Below are 12148 nucleotides of genomic sequence, written 5' to 3' on the forward strand. Positions count from 1 at the left end.
GGGAATTGAGGTGTTTTGTGGCTTTGCTATGCCAATTTTGTACAGACCCTAACCACTGACAACAGTGTTGTTTCACGGCACCATCTGCAGACGGTGAATGGCCTCTCAACTACAATCCCTTCATACCAACAGCCATTCTAATAGAGCAAGGATCAAAAGAGACCACCTAAGTATTTAGATGCTATAATCATAAGTTTTAGCATTTCAACTTACAACCTTGTTCAACAAAATCATTCATCAAATTAAACAGAAATATACGCAAGTAGCATAGACAGCTCACTTAGAACCACACACACGAGTGTGTGATTCAACAAAATCAATAGAACCAACACACACACACACAAGTGTTTATAGAAAAGGCTTCAGCATGTTTAGAATTTTTCCTACTTACTAAAATCAGACAATTCACTGAGGGCTAACAGGCCAAAGGACAAAGAAAGTTATTTACCATCACATTCCAGAACCATCTGAGTAGCTTAGAGTTTACCTCTTATACTAACTTGGTAACGGTGACAAGCTAAGATTCAAATAATGGCAGTAACATGTGCATTGAATATAGTAGCGGATAACTCACCCTGACATTTGGTATATCCAGATCAAGTTTCTAATTACCTCTGTTTACAAAGTACAAAAGTCAAGAAAAAAAATCTTAAAATCATACTGAACGACTAAAATGTTTTTTTTGCAGGTTCAGCGGTCTTCAATCTTCTTTGATCAGTCTGGTCAATGGTCCTCAATCTTCTTTAAACCTTTCATATCAGTCGTCTCCACCCTGCAGGAGAAAGAAACACTACTTTAGCTTCTGTAGTTTTCCTCTCTTATTAATGCCTATGTGTGCAAAAGAATGATTTTGTTTGCGATAGGATTGAGGATAGAAGATCAAGAAACGATGAAGAGGATATATACCGGAGAATCTGACATCCAGTTTTAAGAGAAGGTAAAGGACGGCTAATCTTTTGCCAAGATTGTAAAAGTGTACACATTTTTTGAGGTTAAAGACAACTTTAGTTTAGAAATATGAGGGTCCAAATTTTTTATTGATAAGTAAATAAATTAAGCTAACAAAAAGGGTGAACCAGTATGAAAGAGGATCTACATCAGAGGAACCCCCAAAATCTTTCCAATCATCCGCACAAGTTGGGGTATCATGTGTTATTTAGGGTTACAACTAGTGAAACCATAGGATCTAAATGTCTTTTCCTCTGCAATGTCTAGGTGGAGTAAAACAGGCTTCGACAGCAGAAAGCATAAAAATTTTCTAACATCAGAAATAAATTATTGATTATTCAGGTAAATTTGAGTGATACATAAACTTTTAAAGGAGACAATATCATAAACATGTACGTGCACCTCTATTTGTAAAGGGATTTCTTCACTTTGATCTTTTTATTATTTCTCCAAACAATTTTGGTCAAGCTTGATAAGAAGTAATAAAAGAAAACTTTGTTGAACGGTTTTTTGGTGGCACCCACCGCTGCTGGGCAAGCGGTCTCTGCACTTTAGTCTATCAGTTTTTTGGTAGCATTAACTTAAGGAGAGCATGTCTACATGGTTGTTGGCCCCTGATACTTCAAGAGCCAATGGAAGCACCCGTGATTATGTTATTAGGGACAACAAAAGGAAGTGTCAGTATCAAAGCACATCGAGTAAGCAGTCAGGTCATCTGACACCATCGCATGGTCTCATGCTTTTCCAAGTTTAATGTTTAAACTGTTCGAGATGTAAACATGGAACACCTCTAAAAGAGAGAACTGAAAAAGTAGATATTGACTAGAAATAAAGTAATTGGTAATAATAAAAAGCACATCACAACGAAGGCAATAAAAAGGAGGAAAAATGATAGGATATCGTGTGAAAGGAATGAGGGCATAAGAAACTTACGTTGTTCCATACAGGACAATTTTTTGAACTCTTGTAAGTTCAGAATCAGATTGATTGTCCTCAATAAAAATAGTCACACTGGTCCAATAGCAATAGAAAAGATTAATTCCCATCTTACACACTACTACTGTAAAAGTATGAAGACCAGCGGATATTTGCATACCTGCGAACATTTTGAAATTTAACATACTTCAAGATAACTGGTTTTCCCTGCAAAAGAATGAGAGTTTTGAAGAATGAATATCCAGGGAAACTTGAGAATTATACAAGCAAAACATCATTAAGTTAACACAGCCAAGAACCATAATTCCTGTATCAACATATCCTTACCTTGAGATTATCTTCAGATAAAATTGCTGTATCACTCGGAGGGTAATCACTGACATTACTGCAGAGACGTCCACCCAAATTAGCAAATATACATAGCAGATTTGAAAAAATTTCCCACAGAATAATCAGTTCAGAAAAGGTCATAAAAAGTAATGAAAGCTCAAAAAATTACCTAAATCCCATGTGCTCCTTGTTAGAAAACAGCTTCACAGTTTTAGGACCTTTAATGAGACAAATTTGTGTTATGTATCATGTTATATATAGGTCCAGAAGGAAGAATTGAACGGAAACACCAAAGGAGGCAATAACATATTACTTTATCCCACCCACCCACCCCAAAACCCACACAAGAAAAAAAAGGAAAAAAAACACCAAAAGAGGCACCTTCACGGAAATATGGCATGTGTGACAACAAAGTGAAGACATCAAGCAGAACAAGTCTACCAGGAAAGATTAAGAAGACAAGATTTAAAAAAAAAAAAAAAACAGCACCGTAATCATGGTATTGCTTTATGATACCCAAAATGCAACAGATAATCCACCTCTCTCAACTGTATACACGTTTGACACATTTCTTTCACCTAATGCCTATACTCTGATGAAGCCTGTGACAATTTCATCCTAAATTGCTCCTCTAACTACCCCATTAAGAAGAATAGAAAAAGGTTAAAAATGTCACCTGTGCCAACTTGGTAGTTATCCTCATTATCCCTTTTTCCCCTCAGTTTCTCTCGCTTTATGATATGTTTTTATAAGACCGCTTTATGCATAATTTTGATTAAGTTTCAACAAAATTTTGTTATGCAGACACAATGGTGTGCCCGTTAATCAGTTGGTACAATATATGCTCTTGCATCATCTATCTACTGATCCGTGATATAAAGAAAGCCAGCTCAAGAATACATATATCTTAGACAATAAGTGTACCAGTGTAATTCTTCCATAAATGTTTTACTGAAATCATCACAGGTCATGGGATTAACATTTCATCCACCAAAGAGAACTACTTTTACTAATCAGAAAGAAGATTAAAAAAACAACTGTTGGCTAAATCACATAAACTTGGGAATTAAATTTGAAGGTTTATGCGGTGATTTTTCTTCTTCGCAGCAATGAAGAAAGATATTGAAGCAGCTCAAAAAACACTCAATTTACTCTCAGAAACCAACAAGCTAGCAGAAGCTGCATGAAATAACACCAAGAATCTAGTACACCTTGCAAAAGATCAGTGGGGGTAGAAAGAGACATTACAAATCTATTAGCTACCTTCCTCCTCAGGTCCTTTGATAACAAAAGAATGCAGTTTGATAACTTGATTAAAAGGTATGTAAATCAATAGCTGCTCATCTGCATCACTCTCTAGGTTCAAGCCCTCATCTTCTCTGTAACCCTGATTTACATTCAAATAAAGTCAACACCATTACGGAAAGCAGAAGTGGATGACTTTAAAATAAACGAACCGACATTGGGGCTTACAATTGGAAAAGAATCCCCAATTGTTGAATCAGTGTTAAAAAAAGCATCCGCTTCCTCGCTTTAAGCGAAGCGGAGCGATGGGTTGGTCGCTACCCCAACTAAAAGCGGCTCAGGTACAAAAAAGCGGTGAAGCGGTCGGGAGTGGAAGAAGCGATCGCTTCTTGAATTAAAAGGCCCAAACGAGCCTTTTTCAATTAAAAGACCCAAATCGTTGAGTCTTCTGTTTTAGACACTTCTTCAGCAGCAAACTAGGGTTCTAAACCAGCCTTTTCTTCCTCAAAAAACCAGTGATTTCTTCCTCACATGAAGCAAAGATTTGTTCAAGCAAACTAGGGTTCTGCTTCTTCTTCTTCAACATTACAACAACAGCTTTCAAGTTTCAACAGGTCTGTTTTTATTTTCATTCTTCTTCTTCTTTTTCTTTTTCTTTTTCTTTCTAAACGTCCAAAAAGCGCCGAAATGCTGGCGAATTTTTTTCAGAAAAATTCTGCCCCGTTTCTGCCCAGATTTTGCCCAATTTTTGCCCAATTGATGCTACTCTTGACAATCTTGTAGAAGAATATGATGCTCATTTTGTGCTTTAATTGATGCTACTCTTTAGTTTTTTAATTCAAGTATTGAACATTTGCTTACAGTTACCTGTGTTGTCTATGCCGTATTTATTTTAATTTTTTTTTTAAAATTCCGCTTCACTTCAAAAAAGTGGGCGCTTCGCTTCTCGCTTTTCGTGAAATGGGGGTTGTCTCTTTTCCTCGCTTCACGCTATTTTTAACACTGTGTTGAATAGCCATTGTGTCACAGATAGAAGGGTAGTAACAAATTTCATTATGACAATAGGACTAAGAGGTTGGCCATCATTTAAGAGCAAAAGAAGCTATATCTCATTCTTCCTTGCTCTTAGGATATATCAAATTGACTCATCCTCTAATTAAAGAACTTCTATCACAGCGCTTTTCCTTACAAAGCAGGAATCAAGTGACCATGACCATTAAAGAAGGCCCTTGACAAAATATGTTAAAAGATTAATGCTTGCCACTATGTTCAATAAATAAATTCAGCTGCAAACCCTCTCAATTGACTTTAGGCCAGTTAAAAATAAGAATTAACATCCCCGACCCTTCCATGTGTCAGCCCTCTGTACATACCAAACCTAATAGACTACGAGATTAAAGAAGCCTCTTTTGACAAGTATAAATGTACAATTGAACAGAGAAGATCACTGGAAAAAGGATAAGCCAGACCCATTACCTACCAAGTTTTAAAGCTGAAGACAACAGATTTCTCAGTTACCCAAAAAAGGGATTTAGGAACAAAGGGTGTACAAATCACATGCTGGGCGTGTTAATTTTAGATTTATCCATCATTATACAATTCGAAAAACAAATACATCCAAGAGGAACTATAAAAATATGTTACGCCAACTATACAATTGTATTTACTTATAGGAATGTTAATTTTGTGTCCCTCTTTTTTTTTTTTTTTGATAAGGTAATAAATTTTATTGACAAATTCTGGACGTAAGATACAAGAGGTATACCAAAAAAGTGGAGTCCTACATAAAAATATGATTCTCTACAAACAACACCCAATCTTCTATACAAAGAGGAGCGTCATGGGTACACCAAATGGAGATAAGGGATAAAAGACTACTTTTCAATATTCATCTCTATTCCTTCAAATTCTCCTATTACTTTTCTATGTCCTTTTCCCCAAGTAACTAGACTGTTAGTGCTCTAGCTCACTTGTTTTCTTTCCTAGCTAGAATTCCTTCAACCAATTAACTTCATGGACTTGAGCAATTAAAGAACAGATTAAATCCTTTGTAGTTTGTACATCCTAAAGTCTTTTATCTTTTGTTTTCCTTTTGGATACAGACCTTTCTTCTGGGTAACGACAGCCAACGGCAGATCTCCAAGAGATCCATCCTAAAGTCTTATTGCTGGAGTATTTAGTGCTCAGTTCAGTTAGTTTACTTTTCATATGAGATTTATTAGTTGACTGCTAGCTTGGATTAAGAGCTGTTACTTTACCTAGTTTAATAATTAAAAATAGATTAGGATTCAGAAAATTTGTATATTGCAGTATCCGAAACTCACAACACAATATTAAATTCTCCGACTTAAGATATTAAAGCAAAGAAAGTAGCATAAAGAAGCCCTAATTTCCACAAGAAATAACTTATATTCTTCATTTCTTTTTTCTTTTTTACCTGTTTGAGGGCATTGGAGATAGAGTGGCTGCTGTTTTGGTTAAGGCACTCGACGCCAGACCAGTCTATGAAGTCCGACAAATCAACCTGTTCATCTCCAACCATTTAAATTTTGCTATAATTCAAATAATAAAAAAGAGAAAATTGGTGCAGAAAACGATAATCTCTAATAGAAGAGTTAAATCATACTTGGCCTTTGGGAATTGCAGAAGCAGATTCGGCAGACATGGTTGACGGCACTTGTACGCTAAAGGAGAGAAGAGTGTTTCTGCGCTGCGTCTGTGGGGCGACGGACTTGGGCGTGCAGCGCTTAAGGGCTTTTTAGACTGTTTTTTTCTCGTTGAAAACTTTCAATGACAAATATATGTTTTTGTTATAAAATAAAGAGTATAAAAGTAAAGACAAGTATAGAGAGAAAATCATATATTATTCGAATTCAAACTGATGTACATAATAAACTGAAATTTCTTCTATTTATAGAAGAAAGGAAGTTGCTACTATACCAGATATGGATAATCTTCTACTGAGAGCAATGTTTATTCATAACGAAGTACTGAAATGATAAGCTTATTATATCCGATATGGATAATCTTTTACCCGGGGTAATGTTTATTCATAACTGGGTACTGAAAGGATAAACTTATTATACCCGGTATGGATAATCTTTTACCGAGGATAATATTTATCCATAACTGGGTACTGAAAGGATAAGCTTATTATACCCGGTATGGATAATCTTCTATCGGGGTAATATTTATCCATAACCGGGTATCGAAAGAAGCTTATTTTCAATAGAGTACTTAAATAGATAAATATATTTACGGTGGAGTCCCATATGGATAAGCTTCTTCAGGAAACTTATTTACAACGGAGTACTAAATGAACATCCATAATATAATATATTTATAACACTCCCTCTTGGATGTTCATTAAAAGATAATGTGCCTCATTAAAACCTTACTAGGAAAAACCACGTGGGAAAAAATCCTAGTGAAGGAAAAAGAGTACACATTTTTAGTAATACGCATTGCTGGCTGCCTCATTAAAAACCTTATAAGGAAAACACTGTGGGAAAAAACTTAGTAAGGAAAAAAGAGTACAACGCGCATTTTACTCCCCCTGAAGAAAACCTTATTTCAAATATTTGAGTCTCTGCATTCCAATCTTGTATACCATATTCTCAAAAATTGATGTTAATAAAGACAATCTGCTAGATTGTCACTTGAACTAATTTGATGCACATCAATGTCACAATTTTCCTGAAGATCATGTATGTAGAATAATTCTGGTGAAATGTTCTTCGTTCTATCTCCTTTTATAAATCCTCCCTTTAATAGTGCTATGCATGAAACATTGTCTCCGTATAATATTGTGGGTCTTTTATCACATTCCAACCCACATGTTTCTCGAATGAATCACTGATCTCAATCATATGCACTCCCTGCTTGCCGGTTTGAAATCGAGCTTTATGGGTATCGGATAAATAACCTGCATCTGCATTACCAATACGATCTGCACCACTTTTGTTAGCATTAGCAAGATAAATAAGTGCACCATCTACACCGAGATAGAGTATTTCAGGACCAAGGAGCTCCTCATCCTCTTCTAGAGGTTGGAACGGATCCTTATTCACTTCAAGTGATTGAATATTCATTGGTGTACTTAATGGGTACACTTTGTCCATGTAAAAGTATTTTTAAGACCCTCTTGGAGCTCTTCCGGAGTTCCAATAAGATTTATGTCACCAACATAAACAGCAAGTGTAACAAATTTTGATGACATTTTCTTTATAAAAATACATGGACAAATAACATAATTTATGTAACTTTCTTTCAGCAAATATTTACTGAGGCGATTATACCACACGCGCACAGATTGCTTTAAACCGTACAAAGATCTTTATAATTTGATCGAGTACATTTCTCAAGACTTTGAATTATATGCTTCGGGCATTTTCAATCCTTCAAGGATCTTCATATAGATTTAGCCAAATAAGTCATATAGGTTAAGACTTGTATCTAAATGGTATGACATCTTCAAGTGTCTGGACTGCTAGTCCGATCCTCACAATCTTTTACAATATTGTGCACTATATTGTATTAAATATATCGTCGACGATCATTTTGTGTCAGTTCCGAAGCGACATAACTTGTGGAGATCTCATCACTTTCTTTATTTTCAGGTACCTGAACTTTTTCGGGAGTTTCATGAAATGTTATGTCGTGGGCTCTTCTAGAGCTTATTTCCTCCTCATTTTGATCATTAGCTCCTACTATTTTTCAAGGATTGTTACCTTTGGAACCGATTGGTCTACCACGCTTCATGCGTACAGTAAACTCTATCCTTCAGGGACTTTAATTTTAATAGGAGCATTTGCAGCTGAAATATGATATTTAATTTTGGATCAGCAAATGCTTCTGGCATTCGACTTGAATTATCTTCTAAGTGAGGATCATGATAATTCGATTCATATAGCATATTTTTCAACTGTTTATTCCATCCCCCAAATGTTAGAAAAACTAACATATATCCCCAATCATCTTTGGGAAACATATCTTTGTGTATTATGGTAGAGAAATTAATCATATACCACGCAACAAAAGATAGTAAAAATATTTGGTTTCTGATCCTAAACCAATTGTGAAGGGAGGACTTATCATATATTGTTGATCTGATGCATACAAGTGCTGCTATATGCAATTTAGAAAATCTTAGACCAACACATGAAGCTTTGTTCTCATAAGCAATGGTTTAGCCATTAATAGGAGGTATTCAATGCTAAACCAGCTTGGATATAAACCAGCATTATCAAGATGAACTGTCTTGATTTCATAATCTGAAAATTATGCTCTTAATCGAGAAAAGCAATTCCAAATGCCAAACTGCAGGTTGACAATAATTACACATGTAACCATCTCATATATGCACCTATAAGTGGTTCACATGATAGGTGAACGGGCCCATATTCACCTTTTATATATTTCAGAATCAGGGGTCTTAGTCCCAACTTTAGCTGGTATAATCAATTCATTATGAGAACAAGCAACACATGAGAATTCCTGAAGAATCTTCTAGTTCTTTAGTATATGCTTATCTGAATTCTCAAATAGCTCATTTAAAAATGGCAAATGAAAACTTCAAGTTTATCATGTCATGTGCTATCTCTTAGTAAACTTCTGGTTTACTATGGCATAAACTTTTGCTTTAGTAAACTTCTGGTTTACTGTGATACATGATATATTACAAATTAAAGAATAATGCAGGTAACTTCTCACATACATATTATTTTACCCCCTATGATTGTGGAAACATGAAGATTATCAATCTTCCAATCATTTGTAGTCTCAATATGATAGCCATTTGTATTAGTAAACTTCAGGTTTACTACAACATATGTTTTGACCATAATCATATAATATGAATGACATATTTGTATATAAGCTCTTCGAGAGCCTTCATTTATTATCCACAATCTAATATTTATCTGGCACTACTGGTGTCATGTATTCTTTAGGCAAACATTTAGCTCTTCAGGAGTTGTTGATACATTTTGTACTATCAAATATTGCTCAGACACTGCTGGTGTCATGAGAGAAAATCACAATCAAATAAACAATGTAAAACAATTGTTTAAGCACACGAAAACTCCTCTTCATAATATTTTTCCACTTCAGGAGGCAATTTCAATTGTGTTACTTCTTCAGGAGCAAATTTAAAATACGAAATATTGAGTATATATTCTCTCAATTATATTAACTCTTCTGGAGGTGAATTGTAATGTATTCACATCAAGAGCGCGTTCATATTTACCCGACTTATTAGTATTGTCACATTCACTTCAGGGAATGGATTAATATTATCAAAAGTTCTCATCCTTCAGGAAATCGAACATAATTATCTGAATGCGCATTAATCACATCAAATTGTGATGCCTCAACCTCTTTTAAAATATTTACTACTTCAGGAGCAAATCGAGGCGTGCATTTAATATAGAGAATATTTATGTAGCTTATCTTCAATTGTAACCATAGAAAGCCTAAATTATCACTTCTGGTGATCATAGGCATATACCACTTCTGGTAGTTAACAAAATATAATTACAATGAGATATACGAAATATAACCACTTCTTGTGGTTGTATATTTCTTGCAAACTCTGCTAGAGTTTAAGTTGATCTAATAATGTTATCCATATTCTTCAAAATGACATAAACAAGATATATTATAGTAAACATCATTATCAAATCATAATTTTTCTTTATGTACAACAATTACATAACCATACTATCTATTACAAATAACAAAAATTAAAATATTTACATTTCTACAGATTCACCACCGATTACATGACTTGTTTCTCCTTCTGGGAGTGCAAGGTAATCAGTTACATCCAAATGCATGAAGTCTAATTTATCTTCAGAAATAAAATTTGCTTCAGCATTTTTCTCTGTCTTCTTTAGGGAGGCTTGATAAAGCTCAACCAGGTGCTTTGGCGTACGACAAGTACGTGACCAGTACCCCTTTTCTCCACATCTATAGCATGCATTTTCTGCATTTGGTTCTTGCACCGCTTCATTCTTTTGTTCCTTCCTTTTCCACTGCTGGTGGTGAGGAGTGTTCTTTGGTGCATTATTATTACCATGATTAGAGTTTCTTTCCCGACCACGACCATGACCACGACTGGGGCCACGACCTTTTCCACGCGTCTCATTCACTTCAGGGAATGGACAAGAACCAGTAGGTCGACTTTCATGATTTTTTATTAATAGCCCATTATGTTGCTCGGCTATAAGAAGATGTGAGATAAGTTCAGAATACTTTTTAAATCCCATCTCTCGATATTGCTGCTGCAGGAGCATATTCGAGGCATGAAAAGTGGTGAAAGTTTTCTCCAACATATCATGATCAGTAATATTATCACCACATAACTTCAATTGGGAAATAATTCTGAACATAGCAGAATTATACTCACTGATAGATTTAAAATCTTGTAGCCTTAGATGAGTCCAATCATATCGTGCCTGTGGAAGAACGACCATCTTCAGGTGGTCATATCTATCTTTCAAATTATTCCACAGTATGACTGGATCTTTAACAGTAAGATATTCCATTTTCAGGCCCTCATCAAGGTGATGGCGTAGGAATATCATTGCTTTGGCACGGTCTTGGTTTGATGCCTGATTTTTGTCTTTGATGGTGTCTGCCAGACCCATCGCATCAAGATGAATTTCAGCATCAAGCACCCAAGACATGTAGCTTTTGCCCGATATATCCAGGGCTACAAATTCAAGTTTAGAAAGATTTGACATTATTTAGGAAAAGAAAGTTCTTACCTCAGATACTTTCAAAATATTTGCTCGAGATGGCAGAGTCTCGTGCTGATAACGTGTTATAAAATAAAGACTATAAAGTAAAGACAAGTATAGAGAGAAACTGATATATTATTCGAATTCAAACTGATGTACATAATGAACTGAAATCTCTTCTATTTATAGAAGAAAGGAAGCTGTTGTGTAAGCTGCTACTATACCAGATATGGATAATCTTCTACTGAAAGCAATGTTTATCCATATCGGAGTACTGAAAGGATAAGCTTATTATACCCGATATGGATAATCTTCTACCGGGGGTAATGCTTATCCATAACTGGGTACTGAAAGGATAAATTTATTATACCCGGTATGGATAATCTTCTACTGGGGATAATATTTATCCATAACTGGGTACTGAAAGGATAAGCTTATTATACCCGGTATGAATAATCTTCTACCGGGGATAATATTTATCCATAACTGAGTACTGAAAGGATAAGCTTATTATACCTGGTATGAATAATCTTCTACCGGGGTAATGTTTATCTATAACCGGGTATCGAAGTGATAAGCTTCTTCAGGAAGCTTATTTCCAATAGAGTACTTAAATAGATAAACATATTTACGGTGGAGTCCCATATGAATAAGCTTCTTCAGAAAACTTATTTACAACGGAGTACTAAATGAACATCCATAATATAATATATTTATAACAGTTTTCTTTGTCGTTGAAAGTTTCCACAACAATTTTCTTTTCTTGCGAAAACTTTGAACTAAAAATATGTTATTAACCCCTATAATTTTAAACATAATCTTCAACGATTAGTCGTATTTCAACTGTTATATTTGAATTAACTATATTCCAAATGCGTTAGAAACTCTTAATAACTTCACTGTCTATAATGTATACATAATTTGATAGTAGTGTGTTCCTCCTAGGT

At 35.0% G+C, this 12148-nt stretch overlaps 1 protein-coding gene across 1 annotated transcript; it reads right to left on the minus strand.

Annotated features, from left to right (window-relative positions):
• Window positions 1-523: 523 nt before the first annotated feature.
• On the minus strand, window positions 524-6262 carry LOC104221667 (PITH domain-containing protein At3g04780). Its single transcript, XM_009772777.2, has 8 exons — window positions 6086-6262; window positions 5897-5983; window positions 3478-3601; window positions 2384-2432; window positions 2212-2269; window positions 2045-2091; window positions 1882-1959; window positions 524-772 (listed from the first exon to the last, which is right to left on the minus strand). The coding sequence occupies exons 1-8, from the start codon at window positions 6122-6124 to the stop codon at window positions 724-726; spliced, it is 531 nt and encodes a 176-aa protein (XP_009771079.1). The 5' UTR covers window positions 6125-6262; the 3' UTR covers window positions 524-723.
• Window positions 6263-12148: the final 5886 nt, after the last annotated feature.

This window comes from Nicotiana sylvestris, chromosome 1, assembly GCF_000393655.2.
Source record: "Nicotiana sylvestris chromosome 1, ASM39365v2, whole genome shotgun sequence".
In the NCBI taxonomy this organism is placed as follows: Eukaryota; Viridiplantae; Streptophyta; class Magnoliopsida; order Solanales; family Solanaceae; genus Nicotiana; species Nicotiana sylvestris.

Excerpts from the sequence above, each read along its gene's own strand:
- LOC104221667 (XM_009772777.2), bottom strand. The coding sequence starts at position 6,124 with ATGTCTGCCGAATCTGCTTCTGCAATTCCCAAAGGCCAA. Across the intron at positions 2,433-3,477 it reads CAAAGGACCTGAGGAGGAAG|GTCCTAAAACTGTGAAGCTG; the intron begins GTAGCTAATAGA and ends GTCTCATTAAAG. Across the intron at positions 1,960-2,044 it reads AAATTTCAAAATGTTCGCAG|TGTGACTATTTTTATTGAGG; the intron begins GTATGCAAATAT and ends CTATTGGACCAG.